Source organism: Fukomys damarensis, unplaced genomic scaffold, assembly GCF_012274545.1.
Source record: "Fukomys damarensis isolate Sample0158 unplaced genomic scaffold, DMR_v1.0_HiC HiC_scaffold_32, whole genome shotgun sequence".
NCBI lineage: Eukaryota > Metazoa > Chordata > Mammalia > Rodentia > Bathyergidae > Fukomys > Fukomys damarensis.
Genome location: NW_022900944.1, coordinates 45,005,158 through 45,030,732, shown reverse-complemented (window position 1 = coordinate 45,030,732; position 25,575 = coordinate 45,005,158). Strand labels below are relative to the sequence as shown.

The 25,575-nt window shown below is 45.2% G+C and overlaps 1 protein-coding gene across 2 annotated transcripts in view; it reads right to left on the bottom strand.

The window, feature by feature from the left end:
• Cdh13 (cadherin 13) overlaps positions 1–25,575 on the bottom strand; it is a 962,550-nt gene that overhangs the window by 502,065 nt on the left and 434,910 nt on the right. For both annotated transcript variants that reach the window (XM_010618349.2, XM_010618348.3), the window contains exon 4: positions 21,843–21,959. In XM_010618349.2, the coding sequence (XP_010616651.1) occupies positions 21,843–21,959 (117 nt within the window). The remainder of the gene's footprint in view (positions 1–21,842; positions 21,960–25,575) is intronic.

Here is a 25,575-nt window from a genome sequence, read left to right as displayed (position 1 = left end):
AGACACGGAGAGCAGTATAGGTGGAGACCACGACGGGAGGCAGGCAGAGGCAGGGGACAAGATCAGGACAGAAATTTGGCGCTACAGCTCAGTCCTCTCAGCTTTGCTCCTGGGTCTCCCATGAGGCTTGGAAGAGAGCAGGGATACAGGCGTTCCAAAGCCAGAAGCCTGTGTGCAGGTGCTGTAGCATCCCAGGTGGAGAGTGCAGGCTTGTAGGGTGGGAACACTAGGAGTAAGGATGGCAGAGAGAGGAACCAGGTGGCACCGGGAGGCCCTGGGATCACTAACGAGTTTGCAGGTCTTCTGTACTCGGTGTCAGCCCACTGCAGGTGCTAAGTAAGACGCTGGTACGATTTAATTTGAGTTTTTATGCAGTTACTCTGGGAGGAATTTTGGGAAGGGCTGGATGGCTGGAGGCTGAGGGACGTTCTCTCTTGTGTGGCCTGGAGGGGCCACTGGAGCACAGTGAACATGGGGACCATGAACAAATAAGAAAGCTTTCAGAGGCAGTTAGCATCTTTGGTGACACCTGAATGGGGTGAGGGAAGGAAAAGTCCGTGGGGAAATCCTGGGAATTATTCACTTTTATTTGTACGTTTTGCCTGATTGAAGATTTTATGTATATAAGACATCTTATAGGACATAGGTTTATTGTCCAGGCGAATTAGACAATGAGCTCTACTGGAGATATGATGAGTATCTGAAGTCTGCAAAAAACCCTGGAGATGTGGAAATTCAGGTCAGTATATCAGCAGAGCTCAAGAGACCAGAGCTGCAGCTGTGAGAGGTGTCATGGTGTTGAGTTAAGTTGGAGTCAGGGAAATGGGCAAGGTTGGCAGGGATAGGGTAGGCTGTAGTGGCAGGGAGGGCCCCATACAAAGCATCCTGGGAAATATCGACATTTAGAGCCCAGCTGCCAGGTGCAGGACTGGCTTCATGGTTTTTAAGAGCCAGTGAAGAATGACATGGGGGTTCCCACTCAGCATTAGTAAGAATTTCAAAACAGCAACAGCAGAGCATCAGCCATGGTTTGTACTGAAGTCTGAAGCACTATTCCTTAGGATCATGGATCTCTCCATAGCTTCCTTCTCTTGCATGTCTGTGACCTTCCATGCCAACAGAAACCTGACTTCTGGTGTCCTCTGTCTTTTTACCTAATTATTCAATCCCAGGATGCATATGTGCAGTTTGCAGAGTTGCTAACCTGTACCTCCTGGAAAAGAACTTCAGCTAGGCATGGTGCTTATGCAGTTTCATTTGCTTTCAGCTTTAGGGACTCCACTCATTTCCTGTTATTTAGGTCAGCACTTTCTCCTGTACTCTTCTCCTTCTGTGACACTGTTTCCTGTATTTGCAATATTGTTAGAATTTTTTTTTTTAAATCTCACTCTTCAGTCCATTCTGGGATTTCCCCGATTCTTAGATGATTTTTTTTTTTAAGATTGCAAACATTTGCATCTTGGTGCTTTGAAGTTCTGTGGGTTCTGACAAATGCGTAGTGTCAGGTGCCCATCTTTACCACACAATACACAGAACAGTTTTTCCATCCTAGAAAAATCTCCTGGGCTTCATTTACTCAACCTTGATCTCCTCTATCTCAAGATTCTGACAACATGGATCTTCTTACTATCTCTCTTGTTTTCTTTCCAGAATGTCCTCTCAATGGAATCGTACAATGTACAGCTTCCTCCACTTAAGAAACATGCATTTAATATTCATCCATGTCCTTCCGTGGCTGGATAGCACATTTCTCCTCACCCTTGCCTGGCATCCGCCATCCAGCTGTAGGGATTTATCCGCTCACTCCACTGAAATGCATTTTCACTGCTTCCAAGTTTTGGTGTTTAAAGGTGTTCTAAATATTCATGGACAAGATTTTTGTGTGGAGGTAAATTTTCAAATCAGCTGGCTGAGTACCCAGAAGCACAACTGCTAGGTCACACGTTAAGCTTATATGCACTTTCTTAAGACACGGACAAACTATTTTACAAAGCGGCTGTACTCATTTCTGTTCTCACCTGCAGTGATCTGTCTGTGTTGCTTTCACAGTTGGTATTTCTCACCACCATTCTAATAAGTGTGGAGTAGTATGTTTTGTGTTTGTTTTTTTCCAGTACCAGGGATCCAACTCAGGACCTAGCTCTTGTGAGGCAGGCACGGCACCACTGAGCCACATCCCCAGGCCAATAGTATCTTGTCTTTAATTTGCATTTCCCTAATGACAAATTTTGTTGAACATCTTCTCATAAGCTCATTCCTTATCTGTATATATTTTAGGGTAAAGTTCCTATTCAGATATTTTGCACAAATAATTTTTTGTGTGTTCCTGTTGAATTTGAAGGGGTCTTTATATATTTTGGACATGTCTTTTACCAGATATATGTCTTGCAATATTTTTCTCAGTCTTAAATTCTTTTAGTCATTTAGTGTCTTTTGCAAAGCAGAAGCTTTAATAAAGTTTCACCTACCAATTTTTTGCTTTGAGGCACCCTTCCATTGTTGTCTTATTTGTATATTCATTACTAAACCAAAGGACACTGGAAATTTTCTCCTATGTTTTCTTTCAGAAGTTTTATAATTTTGCTTTTGTCAACATCATTCTTGTTTTTTTGTTTTTGTTTTTGCATATAGTTGTCCAATTGTCCTAGCACCATTTGTGGAAAAGATGGTCTTTCTCTACTGAATTATCTTTACACTTACATACAAAAAACCAAACACATGTTGCATGCAGTCATGTGGATCTATTTCTGAGCTATTTGTTCTGCTGATTTCAGTATCTATCCATGTGCTAGCATTATCCTGTCCTGGCTACTGACAATACCTGAATTTAAGCTTTATACTAGGCCTTAAAATTGGGTAATATGAGTCCTTCAATTTTCTTCTGTGACATTCTAAACTGTTTTTCTTTCATTTTTTATTTTAGACTAGTTTGTCAATACCTACAAAATAGTTTCCCAGTATTTTTATTAGGATTACATCAGATTTATAAACCAAGTAGGAGGAACTGATATCTCAACAATATTGAGTCTTATGATCATGGGTACAAACTATTTCTTCATTTGCTTAGATCTATGATTTCTTTCATGGTAGTTGTATAGTTTTCTGCATGTGTATACCATCCTGTTAGACTTAACCTTATAAATTTATATGTAATTATAAAAGCAACTGATTGAGTTTTGCGTATTGGCCTTATATCCTGTAACCTTACTATATTCAATCAAATAATAGCTGTAAAGAGTTTTTGCTTTGTTTTTTGGGGTTTTTTTTGGTAGATTCTTTGGGTCTTCCTACATAGATAGTCATGTCACCTATGAATAAAGATCATTTTCCAATATGTATACTTTTTTTTGTTTTTGTACTGGAGATTGAACTTGGGCCCTTGCGTTTGCAAGGCAGGCAGTGAAACCACTGAGCTAAATCCTTGGCCCTCCAATATATACACTTTTTATTTCCTTTTCTTGTCTTACTGTAGTAGCTGGTGACTGCAGTATGATGCTGAATAGAGACAGGATATTCTGGCCTCTTCTCAGGCTTACTGAAAGAGCATTCAGCCTGCCCCTCCTAAGTATGATGTTCAATGCAGGTTTTTTGTAGATGTTCTTTATCCAGTTGAGGAAATTCCACTCTATTCCTAGTTTGTTGAAAGTCAATTATGAATTGGTATTTGATTCTTACAAATGCCTTTTCTGTACCAATGGACAGAATCATATGATTTTTTTATCTTGTTAATATAATGGGTCATATTAATTGATTTTCAAATAATGAAATATTTGCCAGATACAGTGTTAGGTTTGATTTGCAAGTGTTTTGAGAATTTTTGCATCTATCTTCATACAGATATTGTGTATGGTTTTCTTTTCTTGTGAAGCTTTTTAGCGGTTTGGCTGTTAGAATAGTTCCGGCGGTATAGTTAGTGACTCTTCTCTGTCCTTGTTTTTCATTTTCATCAGTTTTAAACCAGTTTTTTCCCCTCTGTTTGCTTAAGTGACTTGCAGTTTTCGATGATCACCCTAGGTGCTGCATGGGGAGGAAATAGAAGGCAAGCAAGAGCGGATACAAGAAAACTAGCCAGGTGGTTACAGATAAAGTCCAGGCAGAAGAGGACGGTGTCTTGTCACAGGGTAAAGAGAGTACAGAGGATCTCACCAACTGCTAATGTCTACACTGACTCCTAATTTAGAGGCACAAACCTGTCTCACAGGTATATATGGGAAGGGTTTAGGAGGAGACACATGTTTAAAGAGGACGATAGAATAGTCAGATTTGGAGACACAACCTCAACTCATGACTTACTTAGAAACAGTGGAGTGATGGTGAACACTTAATAGACAGCTTTGGAATGGGGCAGCTGCTTTGTAGCATTTTCCGTTGCTGCCCACGACCACTGACTGCAAGCCATAGCCACGATGTCACTGAGAGCAGACTCAGTTGGGAAGGGAGGCACACAAGTGGTGCCAGCTGGCACAGCCCCCGCTTCTCATCTTTTGGTGTCTGTAGGACTGCATGAGAAACTGGAGTGACAAGAGAAATTGGAGAACCCAGTGACACTTGCAGTCTTCATTATTCCCACTGTTTGCATGTTTGGCCGTAGACAGAAAGAACTGTACTAATATCGATAGACAAAGAGCAGTGTATCGGCATGTAGAGGGATCCTATGCAGTCTGTACCTGGCATGACAGGTAAACATTAACTACTTGTGGAATCAAACAGGATTCCCTTTCAGTCCTCTCCCTTGTGAATCTACAGTCTTCTCACACAACCCTATCGTAGGCCCCATTAATAAGTACCGTTAAACACTTGAGACTGAAGTTAGCACCTCTCCAAGAGATGTTATTGCCATCTCCTCCTCATTAAGAGCTTCCTGATACTTCCCAGGCAAGCCAGTGTCAGTGAGTGCTCCCCGTCCTGCTGAATGGAATAACCGTGCAGCACAGAGACGGTCTCACCAGCTTGATTTCCACCACTGAGGTCATTAATATGATTTATTATGAAGCTACAGGAAATTAGTTGCTGAATATTTCAATACAGAGAGGAAATAATGTAATTCCATTGTTACCATAGAACCACTGTGTCTTGGAGTAACCTGTAGCCATGGAAACAAGATAAGGACATATTGCTTAAATGTTTAACTACGATTCTATACTTCATGCACATTCAAGAACAGTCGATTCTTGTTATTTATAATTGAATTAATTTTCTGATGCATTTGGGGTCCACTCTTCAATAGTAGCTTTCAATTACCGTAATTTAAGATAATGAGTGTAGTCAGATTTCTTCTCAGGTCATTATTAGCAGAATGGGGATAGAACTTCATTTTGTTACAAAAATAAGCTGAAAGGAGTCTTTAAAATAAATAAATATTTTAGGATGAGCCAAATAGCATCTTTGAGGATATTTGGAGTACAAGGAGAAATCCATGTCTGAGCCTTCAAAAGTGACATCCACACCTGCTCGACCAAAGTTCCTCAGCGTGAAGCGCTTAACAGATACTCATTAAAATAATAGAAATAATAATAATGATGATCGCAGCAACACAACGATAATAATGATTACACTACAGTGCAATCTTTGCTGTGGTGTGAGGGTAGTCACACCAGAGTACTCCCAAGGATCCTTTGTTACCCATCTGCAAAGGCTTATGGGACAGTTCCTGTCATCACCTCCATCACGCAGATGCAGAAAATGAGGCACAGAGGCAGTCACTGCTCTCCCTGACCAGACCCATCTGGCAGATGAGGAGCAGAGATGGGATTCCAGCCCTTGCACTTTGACGCCAAGCTCATGATTTTACTGGCTGCTCTTATCACCCTCTAGTTCTTCCAGCCTATCACAAAGGGCTGCATCCAATGGAGCTGCCCAGGCTTCTCAGTTCTGTTCGCATCCTTCTTTCTGGTCCCTGGGAGAGTTGCACTTCAGGGACTCTGGTGCCCGCTGCCTGCCGGTCTCCGTGTTATTTCCATTGATGCCATGGCTATGGTGGTCAGGGTGCTTTGCTCACAGATACACTGAGGCAAGGCCAATAAGTGAGATCTTACCTCCGCATGATCTCAGAGCCCAGCGGGAAGAAGGCACCCAGGGGACAAACCAAAGCCTCCTAGAGTGTGGTACTATCCTGTGGGCAGAAGGCAAGTGAGGTGGAAAAGAGTAAGCAGCCCCTAGCCATGGGGGAGTTCGGAAAAGCTCAACAGAGAGACATTTGCTCCCACTTGAGAAGTGACCAGAGAAGAACCTGAGGGAAGCCAGATATTATAAGATATATATGAATTCTGGAGCAATGGTTCTGAGCAAGACAAAACTCTGTCTCAAATGGGCCCTGCCCGTGGGAGGCTGGAAGAAAGCAGATGTGCCTGAGAGACGTTTAGGAGGTGGAACAAATCCTAACACTAACACATGACTGAGGACTGAAAGTAGTGTCTTTCACAGCCTCAGGTTCTGAAGGACTTGCCCCTCCCCATGTCTCAAATATCACCTTACACCACTCTTGTCTCCCTATGAGAGTCCAACCTCACTGGGTCTTTCTGCTTTCTCTAAACAACTTCGAATGTACCATTTTTTGAAATGTCCATGACCTCTTGTCTTCTTTGACAAACCTCCAGTTACATTTGGATTACCAGTATTCCCAATTAAATCATGCTCTCCTAGCAGCTCCTACAGCTTGGGATCCTACAGAATACTATTCTGGTCAACAGGACATCAGCAGATATCTAGTGGAAAACCCTTGCTTTTTCACATTAAAAAAGAAGCCAGAGTTCCCCGTCCTCTGCTCTGACCTTGGGTGGGGTGGACTGAGCAGCACATGACCATGATAAGGGAGAATTAAACAAGTTGCAGAGAAGCTGCACTGCACCTGATACAGTAGCACAGGTATATTGGTACGCGACATAAACAAACCTCAACACTGTGTGAACTGGGGTGGTTTAAATCGCTGAACTGTGGAGGCCTCTGTAGGTGCTGTCCCTCTACCTGGAATGTTCTTTCATTAGTTACAAATCTAGCATCTTAACTTTGAGTCTCAGCTCCTCAAAAGGATCTTCTCTGTACCTGTGGGTGAAATGTAAGCCATATCAATGAGGGAGAGAGCATATCGGCCTCTTAACCCTGTGTTCCCAAGGCCTCACAGAGTCACTCTTCAGTACATACTGAATGAAAGACAAGGAATGAAGGAGAGGACAAAGTCTAGAATGAATCAGAGGTCTGCAGTAATCCGTTCAGTCTGCAGCACTTTCTTTACAAAATAAAGCAAGTGCAAGGACAGACCGGCAAAAGAGGGCCTTGGATAATGATGTGTGTGCTTCTGTTTGAACCATGTTTGACATGGTCCTTGGTTCACGCTGAACAATTAAACCTATGCAAAAATAATGGCTGCGTTGTTACCTTTAATCACAACAATGCAGTGACACGCCAGGGTTTCTCCAAGCAAGGAAACTTTGTTCACAACCTCTGATCTTCAGAACTGCATCCTCTCTGGTGGTGATTTTCTGCTCTTCGTTAAGCTTAGCTGAGTCATGTGTTGGGTTTCAGACAATAAATATCAAATCAAATGCTGCCTGCTGCCCAAATCTCCATCATGGGTAGTGAGGAGGGGAGCTGGCACCACCCCTGCTCTGGGCTGTGGAGAACAAGGAAGCACGGTGCCTGGCAGATAGCTCGTCACCGTAATTAAAGCAGAATTGGATGCCCCACTGCCCTGAGCTCCGTGTCCCTTCATGTGGACAAATAAATTGGAGGAGCAGCATATGGCCAGAGACCAAACATTAGATATATGTCCCCGTGCTTCCATCTCCAAGGGCAAGGAGCAGCACACCCACCCGTCTCCACTCGCTGTGTGGACCATCTGTGTTGCAAACCCCACCACGCCAAAGGGGGCGGTGTCACCGTCCTGCAGCTGTTTTGTACTTAGGGCGAGGATCCGGCTTCCCGCCTGCCTACCGTTAGAGGGCACAGGCAAGCAGGCACCCAGCAGCTGGCCGTGAAGACAGAAGCCCATTCCCAGCAGCGTTCACAGCCCACGATGCTGCTGCTCTCAAAACAGATACTTGAGTTCATGGAGTCTTCCACTCTCCAAAGCCAGAATCTCCGGCCCTGGTAATGATCTCATCCTGGCAGCTGGAATTATATGTGATCTTTCAGGGACATTTAGCCCTGAGCATGTGAAAAATGGATAAATAGCTGGACTCTTTTTGCTTTTTTTAAAGCCCCTTTAGCAAGACCTTGGCATTTGACAACCAGTTCAAAATCTTCAGGAAATAGGTTATTTATTTGGTCGAGAAATCTGTAGTGCATCTCTTCTATTCCAAGCCCTAAATGTGCAGCGGTGAGCTCCGCATATCCCGCGGTGCTCGCTTTTGAAGTTGCTGTGGAGTGAGTGTTCCCTCAGCTGGGATGCGGACAATCGCTGACGAGTGGACTGGACTACTGTTTTAAACACGTTTAAAGCACTGTGTCTGAATACTACTCAGTTAAGTTGGCACCATTTATGAACACAGTCGCAGCGTGGTTAGGTGGTGCTTACTCATAGGGTAACTTCAGCTCTTATGAAGAACGAACCGCAGGAATAAAAGATGCCCGAGCGTCCAGACAACGCCAACCCAAGTCATTTCCTCCAGTAGCCACGTCTGCGTCTGTAGGTGGAGCTTGCCCAGGAAGGGCGAGAAAACTTTGCGGGTGGTGGGGAACAGTGACTGTGCACCATGTGAGGTGTGACCTTTCCACAAATGTGGCCCTGGCGGGGGTTACTAGTCTGGTCTCAGGTAACGGGAATAGGACTGGGAGGGTTTCCGTGACCTGTCTGTGAGTCAAACGTCTGGTCACCCGCGATCACAAACCCATTGCAAAGTGAGCCTCCTGCCACCAGTGTGAGTTGAGACCACAGGATTGGAAGATACATGGGCAAGAATATCCCCGTCCCTAGCTACTTCATGTTTTTTTTGGCGCGGGGGTGGGGTGGGGTATCGGGATTGAACTCAGGACCTCGCACTTATGAGGCAGGCGGTGGCACCACTGAGCTAAATCCCCAGCCCTGCCCCTAGCTGCTTCAAAGCAGCAAATTCCAAGGATTAGTGAGCTTTCTTAGAGGCAGGCAGAGGAGCAGCAAAGGTGGTGGCTGAAGAACATCATTCTAGGAATAGAGGAAACGAGGAAAGTATAAAAAGAACACACAATGGCACATGAGGCACTCTGGGAGGCTGAGGCAGGAGGATAACAAATTTGAGCCCCGCCTGGGCAACTGGATGACTTAGTGATATCCTGTTTTAAAAAATTTAAACATAAGTTCAAAAATGAAACAAGATTTAAAGATTGAAACATGAAAATAAAATAAAAATATAAAAATGGATGGGGATGTAGCTCACTGCACGTGAGCTGTGCTCAGGAAGCATCTACCAAAGGGCACTGCCTAGGGTCCCCCCCATCCAAGACCACCGCCTAAGACTTTAACAGGGTGTCACCTCGACAGTCATAGTAGTAAGTGTCACCTTCCAGTTGATAAATGACTGCTCTGATTTCAGTCTGCTTTAAGACAGGGAACTATAACGTGAAACTAGAGTATAAAATACTGGCACCAAAATGTTTTTTTCCAAAATATGTTTGTTTCAGTTACCTGTAATATTGACCTACATGGAAACCGTCCTCCACCGTGATGAACACAACACAAAATGTACTTTATGTAACATGATGTACAATATGAGTTATACAGGCATAAATACACATTCACATATTAATTTAAATTTCTGAGGCATTTTCAAATCTGTCCTTCCTCCTACTGAATTGATCGTTTTATCCACTCAGCAGCAACTGATGTACTAAGGAAAACCATTTTTATTCATCCCACAAGCAATAGATACATTCTGCATATAAGAGAATATGTAAGCACACGAACCCATAGGCAGAGGTAAAGGTGTGCCCACAGCATCCTGCCCTGGACTCAAATCCAAGTCCAAGTACGGCGGTCACTCCTTGACTATTCATTTATCCAGCGATCCAACAAATATTTATGGGAGAGGATCCTGGTCTGCCCATGGTGCACTGCATTCCAAGGACAAAGATGGGCATGTCTGCTCTTCCAGAGCTTGTGGCACAGCAGGGAGAAGGCCACAGAGCAGTCAGCCAAACGGTACTCATCAAACCACCAGTGTGGTCAGCAGTCTGACCAACTGAGGGCAGCCGGCCCACAAGCAAGTGTCTGACTGAGTGTGGGGCAAAAAAGCAAGCCTTCCTGAGGATGCAGCCTTCCAGATGAAGGACCTGTGGGAGTCTGCAGAGCAAAGCATGGTCCAGACAGAGGGAGTAGGTGAGCAAACGTCAGACGCAGAAGGGATGCCCACCAAGTGGCCGGTGTGACTGTGAGCTGCTCTGCTCAGGCAAAGCAGGAAGCCCCGCTGTTGTGGCCCTGGACTGCCACAGTCCCGCCTCCCGGCTCTGCTGCGGGCTCTTTCCCACTCGGGGATGGGGTTGGTCCTGGAGGTGAGACTCTGGGAGAAAGCAAGACCCCTAAACTGGGCTGTAAAGGTCCCCCTCCCAGAATGCTGATGAGAGCAGATAAAACATGAGGGGTAAGATCGGTGTGGGGAGAAGCGGAGAGAGAAGACTGGAATGCGGCAACATTACCACCGTGAGCTACACTGAGCCTCCTACAAGCCCGGGGGTCCCAGGACAGTGGATGTGCAGAAGCGCAGGTGCAAGCAAAGGGCGGGAGATAAAGGCCTTTGTGCCCAGCCTTTGGCTCTGGATAAATCACTTTCCATCTTACCAAGAATGAGAGACGTTGAGACCAGGCTACCTCAAGCATCCATTCTAGACTGAATATTGCACAGTCTCTCTGAATCAGCATAGAGAGGACACAGAATCACTGATGCATATGCATTCAAAAAATGAATAGCAGAGACTCAAGTAGTTTCCCTGATTTAGGAAGGGAATTAGGGAACATTCCAGACACCCAGCGGTTCACTGTGGACTTCCAACGAGGATGGTGTTTGGAATCGTGTGTTCCACAACTGTATGTCACTATACCAAGACTCTCGACCATTTCCACATAGAAAATCTTTCTTTATCTGGGAAAATCGTGTTGCTAGGTGTTCTTGACACCATAAGCCTGGGGTCATTCCACTTGCCCACTCCCACAATGCACTGCAGCCAGAATACTGAATTTATACATTCACTTCTGTGCTATTGCTTTGAAAACTAAAATGGCAAGCTCTACTTAAGCTAACCCAACAATGTCACAGTTAGCTACGCACCCAATAGAAGTGAACAGATATGTCCACTCAAAGGCTCGCTCAAGATCGTTCACCAAAGCATGATTTGACATCACTGAAAACAGGAAGTGATCTAGACACTCCTCAACAGCAGGGAGAGAGTGTGGTGGGTACAGGAAATGTACTATCATCTAGCTGTGATTCTCTAAGTGCATCAACAATGTGGATTAGTTTCACCAGCCCCACATGAGTTCACAGCGCAGTGAGACCGAAGAAGGTCTGGGCTCAGGGAGATCTGGGTGGGTAGGGAGGAAAGCTGTTAGGCCAGAAGGACAGAGGAGGAGGGACCTCAAGTTCCAGATGGGAGTGCGTCAGCTTCCGGTGCCCCTGAGATCTGCTGCTAAGACAGAATTTGACTGCTTGTATATGGGTTGAAGTTTTGACACCTATAATATCTTTATGCAGAATATACACATGTATGTCCCCATGTGCTCATGTATTATATACCTTAGCATCTTTGCTATATCTTAGGTATCAAAGCAGCAACAGTCATGGCATTAGGATTTACAGCTGGGAAGTATTAAAGAAGCAACTGCATGCCATTCACTGGGGGCCGTGTAAGAAGTTTTAAGCCATGCTTGAGTCAGGGTCTACTTTGGCATTAAGTGGGACCTTTCTTTGAACAATATTCTAAGTGCAAAAAGGAAGATCCACCGGATCACAAAGGGAACAGATCTACATGTGGACCCCACATGAAGAGGCCCGGAACTCACTGAGGGCCACGCCCATGGCTTGCATACCACACAGCCCTTTGGGACAGCGTGGGAGAACACCGTGGGGGCTGGGAAAGGCGCTTCTGAGACAGCGAGTGAAAGGCAGGGCAGGCCAGGCAGCTACCTGTGCATACTGGGTTGGGGGTTAGAGTAGAGGCCCCTGAAGTGGGGCCACAGACCCGAGCTGCTAGCAGCCCCAGGGCCTCTTGGCAGTGTTCACTCTCCGTCTCAGCCAGAGTTGCAGAATGCAGACCTGGGGCAGGGGAGAGGGGAAACCTCATGGAGGATCCCAGAAACCTTCAAAGATTTGTGGGCCCCTTAAACATTGAAAAGCAAAGTCCTGAGGTGTCAAGTGGAGGGACTTCAAGGAGAGAGGCTCAAGGAGATTTCTTACTTTATTATTTTAAGCGTATGCTTTTCTATGAAGTTTCTACAATGAATACATATTACTCCTATTATAAGAAAAAGAAACTCTTTTAAAAAAATCAAAGAAAGATTTGTTCTGTGGCATGTCAGTAATGACTTCTAGATGTAAATAACAAAATAAAAGCAGCATTTGCAAGGAATTTCAAATTGCCAAATAAATTACCTAAATTTTGAGCAACCTGAAACACGTGAATTGTGTTGACCAATGCCTAGCTTAACCAAATATCAGCATTCAAAGGAAAAATTACTAAGAAGAAGGAGGTTTAGGGTGAATTCAAGGCTAGAAGGCCAAAAGTGAACATAGCCATTATGCATTTCTAAACTGGAAGGAAAAAAAGAAAAAAGAAAAAAATGAGCTACAGTTAAGGTGGGATGAGCCAGGGCTTGGGTTCAAGCCTGGCAAGACTCAAGGAAGGGCTTGAGACTCTGCCCCAGAGTGTCCTCCAGACCGCCACTGGGGCCAGATAAATCCCAGCCCTTCATTTCTAAGAAGAGCGGCACAGACGCAGAGGGAACCCGGGCAGGGGTTAAGGTGGATGGTTCAGCATCCTGGTCTACCTATCCATAGCCAGAGTACAGGATGTCCTACAGCGACCTGCCATGTGGGAACCTTGGGCTACTGCATCTCTCCTCACCATCCACTGCTGACCCCTGCCGCCCAGGCTCTTCTCTCCTACCCCCACTGTCCCCTCTGGGGGTCAAGTCCCAGGAGCCCTTGGCTGCCCACCTGGACCACAGTCCAACTTTGACCCTGGTCTCCCCTGTCCCTGGGTTTCTCCATGGCAACCAGACAAACTTTTTCCTAACCTGATCGCACCACTCCCCAATTCACAACCCTGTCATGTGCAGAATAAGGTCCAAACTCGCTCCTGTAGCTTTACAGGTTTTCTAGCCCAATTGTTTCTCTAGCTTTATTTTTGAGTCCCTCCCCATAGCACAGCCGTGTTAATAAGTCTCACTCTCCAGACACACAGTCCCCTCTCTTGCCCACAGTGGACCACAGTTTCTCCAACACACAGAGAACTTTCTTCCTACCCCACCTTCACGTACATACTGGTGTTTATCACTCAGGAATCAATCCTCTTAGGAGTTTCTTCCTCTGCAGGCTCCCATGGCTCCTACAGGCACTATTTTATCTGTTTGCAGGACCGTGCCTCCCCCAGAATGGGTATTCTTTGAAGGGGAACACACACCCACTAGCCAGTGCAGTGGCCCAGCTCATATTAGCCATTCAACAAATATTTCTGAATGAATGAATGATGAGACCCAATTTTCAGGGTAAGAAGAGTGCTTGCCAGTCCAGTGTAACAGGAAACACCAGTACCTTCACTGAAGCTCTTGAGATGGGAACGTCGAACCTTGCAGTGGAGGGCTTTTCACTAACACATGAATTGTGTGGACTAACGGGGTCCACTGTGACATCTGCTCACATGTATGTATTATACATGGATCACACCCACCTTCCTTTCTACCCATTCCCAGTCTGAAACAGTCCTTCTGCTACTTTCAGGCTGCAGGATTTCTGTCTCCTCTGTTATCACTTGCAGAGGAGGCGGTTTGGAGCCCAGGCACCTGGGAGGCACGTTCTCCGCCACCCGGCCTCACATAGCATCTGTCGCCTTTTGTCCTCGACAGCGCCACGGAAGTCTGAACTAGAGAAGGAGGTGGAAGGAGCTCCTCGCTCCTCCCTCCCCTCTTCTCTCCACAGCCCTATTTCTGTCTCACCCTCGTCTAAGTCAGGACGAGAGAGGTGAATGTGAAAGGGCCCATTCGTTCCCATGGCGCCCCCAGCCCTGCTCTTCCCCAGCCCTTATCCACTGAGTCAGCTGTGGCCTCCTCATGAGCAAAACTGCCAGTGACACCTCTTAATTACACCAAAGGGGGCCTTTTCTGCTTTCCTTTTGGCTCCTCATGGCTCCCTTTGAACAGGGTGGTCAGCAGAGACACCAGCCAAAAATGGGCCACCTGTAGCGAGACAGCGGCTCTCCGCACCAGGCAGAGAGCCAGTCCCAGCTTATCAGCGTGTGGTCTATTTGCTAAACTAAGACACGACCTCTGGCCTTGGATCAGTGTGCCAACGTGCACATCAAATAAGCGTTTATGAGGTTAACCTCATTTCTCCTCACTTTACTGAGAGTTTTCTCTCCCTTCCTTTTCCAGGTAGAATTGGGACAACTGTCACAGCATTTGACAGGCTCAGGAGGACTCTGTTTGTTTTTTCAGAAGTGTGAAGGAGTTGGCAGGGTGCAGCTCTGCTTCTCTTGCCACTGGCTGTGTGTCCCTCATGCTCTGTAGGCGGCACAGTTGTTCAAAAGTGAGCCTTGGACTCCTGGGTGAGACACTGGGGCAGATGGGTGGGAGCACCAGGCACCTCTTCGGGCTGGAGGGCTGCGCTCCAGCATGGCTTCCACCCTCTGATCCCACTTGGTATCACATGTCAGCGCCCCAGGGTGGGGAGTGTACTAGTGCCACCCCACTCCTTCATGGGAGCCAACTGTTAAATATCTAGGCATCTTACAGGTTGGTGGCTTCAGACTGGCTACGATGGGAATATCGAAACCAAAGAAGGTGGTCACATTACTTTCCAGGGCTCCCTGCCTCGGAGAGACTGTTTACCAGGATATCACAGCATCTAGCTTGAAGCCGCAGAACCTCAGACAACTCCAAGTGTCGCTATCAGTGTTCTGACGGCTAGAGACCCGTGGAATTTCATCATCATCCACAAGCGGTCAAGGCTGGGGAGAAGCGTGGGACTGGAGTCCCGCAGGTCCCAAACTTCCCTGTGGGATGATGGAAGTGGTGGGCTGCACTGTGCACCTGAGACTCCCCTCCCCAATTTTCTGTAACAGAGCCTGCTCTGTGACCCTGCTCTGTGACCCCTGCCATGCGCTGGTCTGAACTCCATCCAGAGACCTACTACACTGAAGGTGGTGTTAGGTAAAAAGAGCCGAGAAGCAAAACCAGACCAGAACCATAACAAGCCTTTATTCGAGGGAGGATCTGCCAGGCTGTCTCTGAACAAAGGAGAGAAAAGCAACATGGCGGCACGGGGAGCTTGTTTTATAGAAGCGGGGTGGGGTTAGCCTAAACTGGAGTGGAGTTGAGTGAGGTAGCATTAAGAGATTGGAGGAGCCTGTGACATCCCTAGGTGCCAGGAGGTTGCAAGTATCAAGTTACTCTTTTGGCGGGTGAAGAGGCATGATGGGAAGAAGAAGCCTGTCCTTTGCTGGGAGAAGCTACACTTTAACATGGAGGCTGCTATTCGCTGTGGCAGCCATCTGAAGGCAAGGGAAATCTAACAGGGGGTAACACAGAAGGAGCTCAACTTGTACAACTACTCGGTCTGCCCCCCTGTACATCATGCTTCTGTGTCTGTTTCTGCAACTGTACAATGGAATAATCTGTATTTATGAGGTATGTGTGAGAGTCAGATGATAATTCATGTGAGTGTGCTGGGTGCACAGCCATGGAAAGGTCAGACATCCATGTGAGCTGCGCTGCATGGGTCTCTGCTCTGGCACTGGGAGTCTGGGTTTGGGCCTCAGTTGTCCCTGTTCACCTGGGTGACTGTTGTCTCAGTTTCAACTTCCTCATCTGAGAAATGGGTGTGGTAGTGCCTACTTTATAGGATTGTTGTCAAAACTAAACCCAGCAGCAGGGATACCCCTGTTTGGCTTAAATCCTGACATGCAACAGGTGTTGAAAATTATATGGAATTTGAAAATTGCTCAACACCCCTAAGTGTAGGATGTTAAGTTAAGATGAAATACCAGATCTTTAACATTCACAAATAATTAAATACAAATTTACTTTGAGGGAAAACGTGTATAACAATAAAGCCCTAGAAACCTTTTCAAATTGAGAACTGAAAGGGTGATAAACTCAAGGTTAAAAGCCTGCTTCCTCCATAGGCTCAGAAGCCTTTTCTGTCTGGTTGTATATCACCGAGGGCAGTTTTGCACATATATGTACTTGGCAGAAAACCAAAACAACTCAATTATTTTTTATCATTAATTAAACTTTGCAGAAGGAGGGCAACACTTGCTAATGGTGAATATAGCTTTTATTAGACAGCAAAAGTAAATTAGAATTGACTCTATTCAGTCGTGAATGCTTATATTAAATGAATTAAAATATCATCATATATATGATTAAACACAAAATAAAGGTAAACACTTTTTCTTTCTTTGGTACTGGGATTGAACTAGGGACCTTGTGCTTGACAGGCAGGTGGTGGAACCACTGAGCTAAATCCCTGGCCCAGAAAGCACATTTCTCTGTCTCTGTCTGTCCATCTTTGTCTCTCTTTCTCTGCTTGCATGGACACCCATACACACACACACACACACACACACACACACACACACACACACACACCATCAATATCAAATCTATCACAATCTGCTAAGGGTGCTTATATGACCTAACATAATGGTTGACTGCCAAGCTATTTAACTGGTGGTCTCACTGCCATAGTAGAAAATTAAAATTTGTTGGAAATATCCAGACTGATCATATAATGGTCTGTTAAATCCATTCTGACAACAAACCCAGCTATGATCATTTTAATTAATCAGTAATGAGTGAATGCTTATCCAATCAGCCATAGATGTGGCTAGAATTCAAGGAAAAGGCTACCGGAATCAGTACTATGTGTTTAGTACCCTACCAGGGTGCAGTATTTAATAAATCACACTTAATAGGAAGGTAAGAAAAGTACAAAAGGAATTATGTAGCTGCTTACAACACGTCATCAGAGATGTATAACTAATGTTTAAAAGAGACCAAACAATAATTCCATGGAGGAGACTGTAGCACAAATAGGTGTGCAATCATTACTGTCCAAAAGGAACGCACTGAGAGGGCTGGGGATTTAGCTCAGTGGTTCCACCCACCTGCCTCGCCAGTGCAAGGTCCTGAGTTTAATCCCCAGTACAAAAAAAGAAAGAAAGAAAGAAAGAAATACAGTGAGAGCCATATAAGTAAGTTTCAAGGCCTGGAAGCCACATTTTTAAACTAGAAAAAGGAAAAGGAACACATGACATTGATTTTAATCATACCGATATATTTATTTCAACATGAAATCAATATAAAATTTATTAATGGGATATTTTCTGTGCTTTGTGTATCTACTGTTTTTGAAATCTTAAATTATCTTCACGTATGACTCACATTCATGACACAATCAAAGCAGAGACCTGGCTGAGTGATTTTCATGGTTTGTTCTGATGATCTGTGTTGAGTCCCTTTATGAAGAGCACATGGCCCAATTACATATTTTTCCATCCTGGGCTAAAGACATCCTTCTATATGCTGATTGTGCCAAGTTATAGGTATATAAAAAAGGATTTTCAGTAAAATGTACTTTCATTGGTTTTGATGAAAAGGGTTTGTGATGAAAGTAGAATATCTAATAAGCATTTCATAAATGACTTGTCTTTCAAATTTAATATAAAACAGAATAAAATACATCTCCCAAAGACCTCCCTGCCACTGCCTATATTTAAAGTCCCCTGTTCTCAATCAACTGGGCCCAAGAACTCAAAAAAATCTGTAAAGATGCAATAAAATATTCATCAGCAGACATTGGTAAAGCACAGAAATTATGTACGGCCCAAAGTTTTTAAATAGTCACACTTTGAAGGGGAAGAGGAGAAGGTGCACATAAGGAAGAGTGCTCATCTCTCTGGGACACAAATCCTAACTTCCCACTTCTGTCCAGAATTCAGAAACAGTAAGAAACTCACAGATCTGAGGAAATGTGCTCAGGATTGAATGCTTTAGCCTTGCTTCAGAAACATGAAGAGATTTTCTAGGGCAGAAGGCACCTTGGGAAAGAGTCCATACCAGGAGGGAAACTTTGTTTCTTATGGCTGTTTCCCAGAAGTTCACAGGTTCCTGCCTCTCCTGCAGTCCCAAAGGGCTGCCTAAGCAAGTGAGAGGCAATGCCAGAGTTGTACTATGGCTCCCTCCGATGATGAACACTCCCTGATTCCAGTAATCTACTTTCTTATCTAATTCTTTGGCAGATAAATGAATTATGCACTGGCCAGGTCTTTATCTCCTCCCTGGAGCTGCCTGCATGGCCCTCCTGTGGACTTCAGTCCTACATGACACGGACCATGGAGAGGACCCATACAGGTTTGTTCACCTCAGTACCTGGCTTTGATGTCTTTACCTTTCAGCGTACAGGATTCCTCTTCCTAAAGGAATTTAGGGTGTGATAAAACATGACCAAAAAGAGGAAAGAAAGAAACAAGAAGGAACGAAAATCAAGAATAGATAGCCTCCATTCATTCTCTTGCAATGCAAGACCAAAAGAAAAAAGGGTTTTGTTGCCAGCCTGCCAGCTCCTATATCACATACTGTAATCTTGATGTGAATAAGTTTGATTTTTCACTAGCAAATTATTCTGAAACTCACAAATCTATAGGAAAGTTGAAAGAATTTTACAGCAAGCACCTATATGCTCATTAATGAGATTCTTCCCATTAACATTTTTATATACTTCCTTTCTCATATATCCAGCATATGTCCGAGTGTCTACACATCTACATTTCTTATCTTTTGGTGCATGTTAAAGAATTACATTTAGTTTTATTGCCAGAAAGGATATTTCGTTCCATGGAGAAAGAGTCTCAGATTGGGTTGTGCAGCCCCTGAGCATACCAGGCAAGAGAAGAGGCTCTGAGTTCTCAAAGAAGTGACTGGATGCTTGCCTGTGCTGCTAATCAGCTGGGTGACTGTGGATGATCCTTACAGAGTTGTTGTCATCAGAATTCAATGTAGTAAATGGCAAGTGCTTCGCACAGTGCCTGATAAACAATGGATAGGTGCTGGTATTTCCCCTTCTGTTGTCCCACAAGATCAAAGATCTTGTCTTTTTCCTTCACCACTAAATCCCTAGTTCCCCACACAGTGCCTTATAAATAGCGGACATTGAATATATGGTTGTAACATGAACTGGGTTGAATTTCTGAGATTTTTCTTCCTGGGCTAGAGCAAGTATTTATTCATGGAAAGAGGCAAATATAGTAGGCTTCAAAGGTCCATAATATAAGAAAGTCAGCCCAGGAATGAGGTGAAGCAGAGAATGAGACAAAGAGAAAACCAAGCCCGCAAGGCAAGCTCTTCACACCACCTTTAGGGATGTAGCAAGACCCGTCAGTTCTAGTACCCCGTACCCCACCCCTGGACCACACCATTGCAGTGTGCACTACAGACTTGCAGCTGCTCTGTGGCATCTCTTTGCCCAGAGGCCCTCCTCCAAACCACAGAGGGCCGATGTACCAGAGCCCAGGCACAGGCCAGGCCAGGTGCAGACTAGAGAGTTTACACCCCAGGAGCAGCTCTCAACCAATGATTGCCAACAAGAAGGCCTCTTGACCTTTTCCTCTAGAACCACGAGGCAAAATAAAACCTCTTTTTCTTTATAAAATACTCTGTCTCGGGTATTTCACTAGTATCTGAAAAATGGACTAGTCCAGTTCTCAACAACTATTTGGGGGTAGATCCCCAAAGATACATGGGCTCCAGTTCCTTGGCCAGTAAAACCCTTGGCTGCAGGGAAATCCAGACAGAAACTTGGTCTCGATGCGTAGGGCCGCAGCCCAGCTGTGTTCATTCTGAACAGCTCTGCTTCCCTCTGTGTCAAATTTGGCATGGTGGGAGCTTGAAATATTTAGTGATCTCCGGAATATTGACTTATTGCTGCTCCCAATTTCCAACAGAAATGGATGTCTTACAGCCCAAGTCAGCCCACTCTCATCCAGACCACCACATACTCCGTGTCTTAGTGGGTCTCTTTGTGCCCATTCCTCTCTTCCACTCTGTTCCTGCAGATCACTCTACCAGGCAGCCAGAAGAATTTCTCCCCTGGGCCAGTGCTGGCCATCTCTGCCTGCACTCTGCTGAGATCCCGACTCTCCCTCGTGCCTTCAGGTCGATTCATCACCTTTACGCTCCTCTTGCTGACCGTGTTGGCGTCACCAGATGAGTGGCTCCTCAGATACACTCCACTGTGCCCATCCGCAGGCCTCTGGCCCTGCACTTCCCTCTGCCGAGATGCCATGTACCTAGATGGCCCCATGGCTGTCCGTCTCATCCATGACATCCCCCCGTCAGTGTCACGCGTTCAGCCCAGACAGCAGCCATCCGTGTGAGGGTTTGCTCCTCCCTCCACTGCCTGGTCCTGCCATTTGCTCCTTTTATTATGCCATTGTGTTTCTGTTTCTCACATATTTGTGATATTCTGTAATTCTCCTGTTTATTTACTTACTTAACATTCATCTCCCCAATAGAATAGAAGCTCTATCATTTTCATGTTCATACCTATATTCACCCAGCCCCAAGCTTGAAGTCTGGCACATAAAAGGTTCTCCATTTCTATTTACTCAGAGAATCAACCAACTAATAGCATCAGCCACTAAGATCATTCATTCAACTAGCCAATCAGTGTTCAAGTTCCAGGTTTACGGAAGACGCAAAGTGTTTAAAATTTGATTCTTTGTGACATCTTCTTTATGAGGAGAGGGAGTACTTCATGTTAAATGTATTTCACGGGGGTCATTGTTGGGGTCAGAGACAGACCAGGCCAGACCAGGATGGAGTTACTCATTCAAGTGTTGCACAACCCAAGTGAACTTTAAAATACGCTAGCTTTCCAAAAATCAGGAGATTAATAGTGACCTATCATAAGTAACTCCATCTCTCTGACCCAGCAGGTCATACAAGTCCTCTCTGCTTTATTACTATAAGATAAATGACTTTGAAATGACCGATCCATTATTGTTCCTTATTTAGCCCTTTCTGTGTTTTGCACCAACCCCTTCTGCCCGGCTCAGCACAGCAACTTTCCATTTCATAGATAGGACACTGCCAGAATCTCTAATAATGGCCAATTCGATCATTAAGATCAATTTGTTGAAATGCTATCTTCTAACACAAGGTAACATCAGCACGGAGGCCAATTTAACAATGACTATCCAACTGACAGCTTCCTAGAAAAGTTGTTCTGATTCTTGTAACCACGTTTCTGCAATATGCTTTGGTCTCCTTGATTTGGTCTGCTCTAGAAAGCCGGCATGCATGGTGCCGTTCCTGGTTCTCAATATACAAAAAACGATCTTGATGGGGACACCTGATGGGCCCTACGTGGACACCAACTGTAAAGGCAGAGTCTAGTTCCTAACGTGCTGGGTCATTTCAGCTTCATTTCCTACCAAGCAGATCCCCAAATCTTGGGAGTCAAAGGTGTGGTTTTTACTCTCCTTTTTCATTTTTTTGGGGGCGATGATCTTTCAAAATTACTTTCTTGCCAAAATCACTTTGGCCTCCTATCACAGAGATTGAGGCCAATCCTGGCCAGTCACCAAGAGAGTCACAGCTTGCCTTGGGTATGCCTGTCCTGTAATGAAAACACGCTTTGCTACTTATCACACGCCTGACTTACCTTGCCAACATCTCGTGGGAAGGGCTGTCTCTGATTCTCTGGAATTAGAATCGGGGATACCACAATGGACCTCTTTTGTCTTGGGACAGGAGAAGTTCTTGCAAATTTAAATATATCCTAAAAAATGAAACAAAATCAACTGATTAAAATCTCCCATGGCAGGGTGTATTAGTCTGTCCCGAAAGACAGCTCGTTTGTTGTGAAAGCACACAGCTGTTTGGACATTGTCAATTTTATTCTATCAAATCTCATTAGTGTTTCCAAGTACTTTGTTAGAGTCATACTAAAGCCAACATCACGATTCACAATGACTCTCATTAAGCTATTTAATCCCAGCTTCTGAATCATTCTATTCACAGTGTCAGTACTCATTCATACATCCTCCCTTGCTGACGTCTTACTGCTCTTAACCTGCCGTGAGAGCAGCTTGTTTATTCACCTAGACAGGAACCCAGAGAATTACTCTTGTCACCGGATGGTCCTTAGACTCACAGACAAATGTGGACAGAGGGGCACTTGGAGTTCTACACCACGCAGAGCCATCTGGAGATGTTCCATCAATGGTTTTTCGGGGCGTGCGCTGTTGTGAGGGGCCAAGTTAGGGAATCCATTCCCCGAGGAACACTTTCAACTTTGATCCCTGGAGTCCTGCCCTCCTCCGGGATTTTGCCCTCTCTGTAACTTACCTTTTTAATTAAATAAATGTGTTCAACAAAGAAAACATTTATCCTTATTTTAAATAATTATCAGTATCGTAGTATATAAAAAGGAAACAAAAATAAATATAATGGGATCCAAATTACATCATTCAATTTGAGCTAGACTATTGCTTTAGAAAGAAAGATCGTTTTCTTGAAGAGGAGGTAAGCAGGGACGAAGGCAGGATACGGGGCATTAACACCAAGAGGAGGCTTCCTTGCCTGATCAGAAGACTAAAGGAGAACAGAAAGCAGTACAATTTTCATGTATAAGCCATATAATATCCCACTCTGTTGAAATGTAATATCATATAGTAAGCCACATAATATCACACACCACTTAAAAATCATCTCCCATATCAAGGAAGCACCGTCTTTGGACAGTAGGCTTCTATTGGAATTCTGGGGTAAATAATAATGCCACCACTAGCCCCTGGCCCCATAAACGTGTGTGTGTGTGTGTGTGTGTGTGTGTGTGTGTGTGCAATTATAGTTGGAAAAACACAACTTACGTAAGAAAAGTCACAGGAAATAAGACCAGCGAAGGTGCTGAATGCTTCTACAAAATAATCCTACTTTTTGCTAGGAGTACACACTGATAACACCACTGAAGAAAACAACCAGGTGATATTTATTTATTGGGAACCTTAGAAATGTGTAATCCCTTCCCGCAATAAGCTCACTATATGAATAAGTCCAAATAAGAAACTCAATAGAATAATAGCAATATCTGCAGAAAGATGTTTCGTGAGGCAGGAGTTGTAAGGGGCAGAAATGTTCAAAAGCAAGGACAAAGTTAAAGGCGGGGCCCCTTGGGGTTATCCGTGGGTCATTACTGGTGAAGCAGCTGGGAAGGCCACGTTCTGGCTTCACTGCTTTCTCCGACTCCGCCTCAAACCACCATGACAGCACTGTGCTGTGCATCGCCTGACGTGGCAGGCACTTGAAATGCATCACCTGTAAGTCTTGTCTAACATTTTCCCCAAGAAAATGTTAGCCCTCCTCCACCAAAGAAGAAAACTCAGAGGGATCATGATCCTTTGAGAGTTGCTCCAATTTCCCCAGTCCGCAGAGGGAACGCATAGGATGAGAGAAACAGCAAAATACAGAATACGTGCTGGATGCTTTCTATTTTACACAAACAATTCTTCTATATTGGGTATAGGAACAAATACAAATCTCAATGAAAGAGCCAAAGTAAAAGACCATTTGTCTCTAAGAAGACAATAGACTCAACATGCAGACAAAAACAGAAAATTGGGATTCATGTATGTAAAATCAGTGAAAAGAAGAAACAGCAACGATCAAACCAATCAACCAACAAAAAAACCTTAACCAACCAAGAGAAAACAATACAAAACAAACCCAACCCAACTCAACCCAAAAAGCGGCATTGAGAAAGTCAGGTCAGGACAGAAAATGGGAAGACAAGGGAAATAGAATTATTTTATACAAAACTGATACATGACATCCAGAAAGAGTTTGTCAGTCTGTCAAGGGATGGCAAAAGAATAGAAAATATGTAAAATGTGTGGAATATATGAATCCCATTTAGAATTAAAAACTGGGAGCCACAGCTGAGTGAGTATCTCTGAGAGTGCTCTGAGAGGATTTAAAGTCCCGTGCACATGGAAGGGGCTGGTGATTCAGCTCTTTCACGAGCCAACAGAGGCCTCTGCTCATTATGACAACGTCCTTGTAAATGTGTCTGCAGTAATAACAGTAAAACCAGGGCTGGCCTGGTTTTCAGGACTGTGGATGGGTGACAGCTTTGTCCTCAGGGTCTCTGAGGCTCAAGCCCATCCCCGGAGTCTCTCTAGACTGAAGCGCCAGTCCCAGCTCTCTCAGCATCCCACAGGCACGGCAGCAAGCACAGCAGTGGCAGCCCAATCCACAGCACCCAGGGAAAGGATCAGGAGGCCCTGAGCACCGGGTAAGGACATCGGGAAGGGACAGGTGGTAGGGTGGGAGTAGCTGCTGGTAGACTGCTCCATGAGCATGTGACTTGTTGGGACAGGTCGTCCTTCTACCTCTTTCACTCTTAACTTTGTGCCTCATGTTGGGAAGAACATCAGGGTTTTATCTAGGTCCGAGGCTCTGCCTCTGTCTTTGTGCCTTATTTGTACATCTATAACGTTAGTAGGCTGTGGCTGTGTCTACCTGTCACGGGGCCTATGCCCACATGGCTGTGTGTGCTCTGAAGCCAAGCGCTCCATTTGACTGGGGCCGCACGGAGCTGTGGAACTTGACTGACAACCACAGACCACAGGCTGATCTGGCTGCATGAGTGTGACCATGCTTACGTGCAACTCTCTGTGTGTATCTGTGTGTGTGCATCTATCCTTACATCTTCTGAAGCCACTCAAGGCAGCAAGCTGTGGCTGTCACTTCAGGGAAAGACAAAAGCAGTGGGGGTGAAATCGATGGGAGCAAGTCCCCCGTGCTTCTTGAAGGTGGAAAGCAGAGGGTGAGGGACTGAGCATCAATGTGGAGGGGAGGCTGCTTCGGTCTCCTGGGCTCCGGGGGCTGCCAGCACTAAGACAGGAAGAAAGCAGTGGAGTCACAGATGCACACAGGAAGGAGAGAGGGGAGAGGGAAGCAAAGTCACGGCTCCCTGCAAACGCTACTGCAGGGAATGGGGAAGCAAACGCCACTCAGATTCTGGCGAGGCAGGAAAGGAGCAACCCAACCATGCTGCCAGCCCAGAAAAGGCTGCTAAGGAAAGGAGGAGCCAGGTGCAGAGGGCATTTCACAGCGGGAAGGGCACAGCCACCAGGCACAGGCAGTGGCATCACTCTCTCCCCCCAGGACGGTGCCAGGGGCAGCTGAGGTCTGGCCAGGAGGACCTGGTGGCTGAGGGCTCTAAAAGGGCAGCTTTAAGTGTGTGCTGTTGACAAAGGTCAGAGGGGGAGATGAGAAGTGAGGGCTTGTGCAGAGAAGGAAAGGGGAGAAAATAGAGACATGGAAGGGGACTGGGGAGGGAGCTGAGGGGTGAGAGAGGGAAGACACAGCGGGACCTAGGAGACAGTGATGGG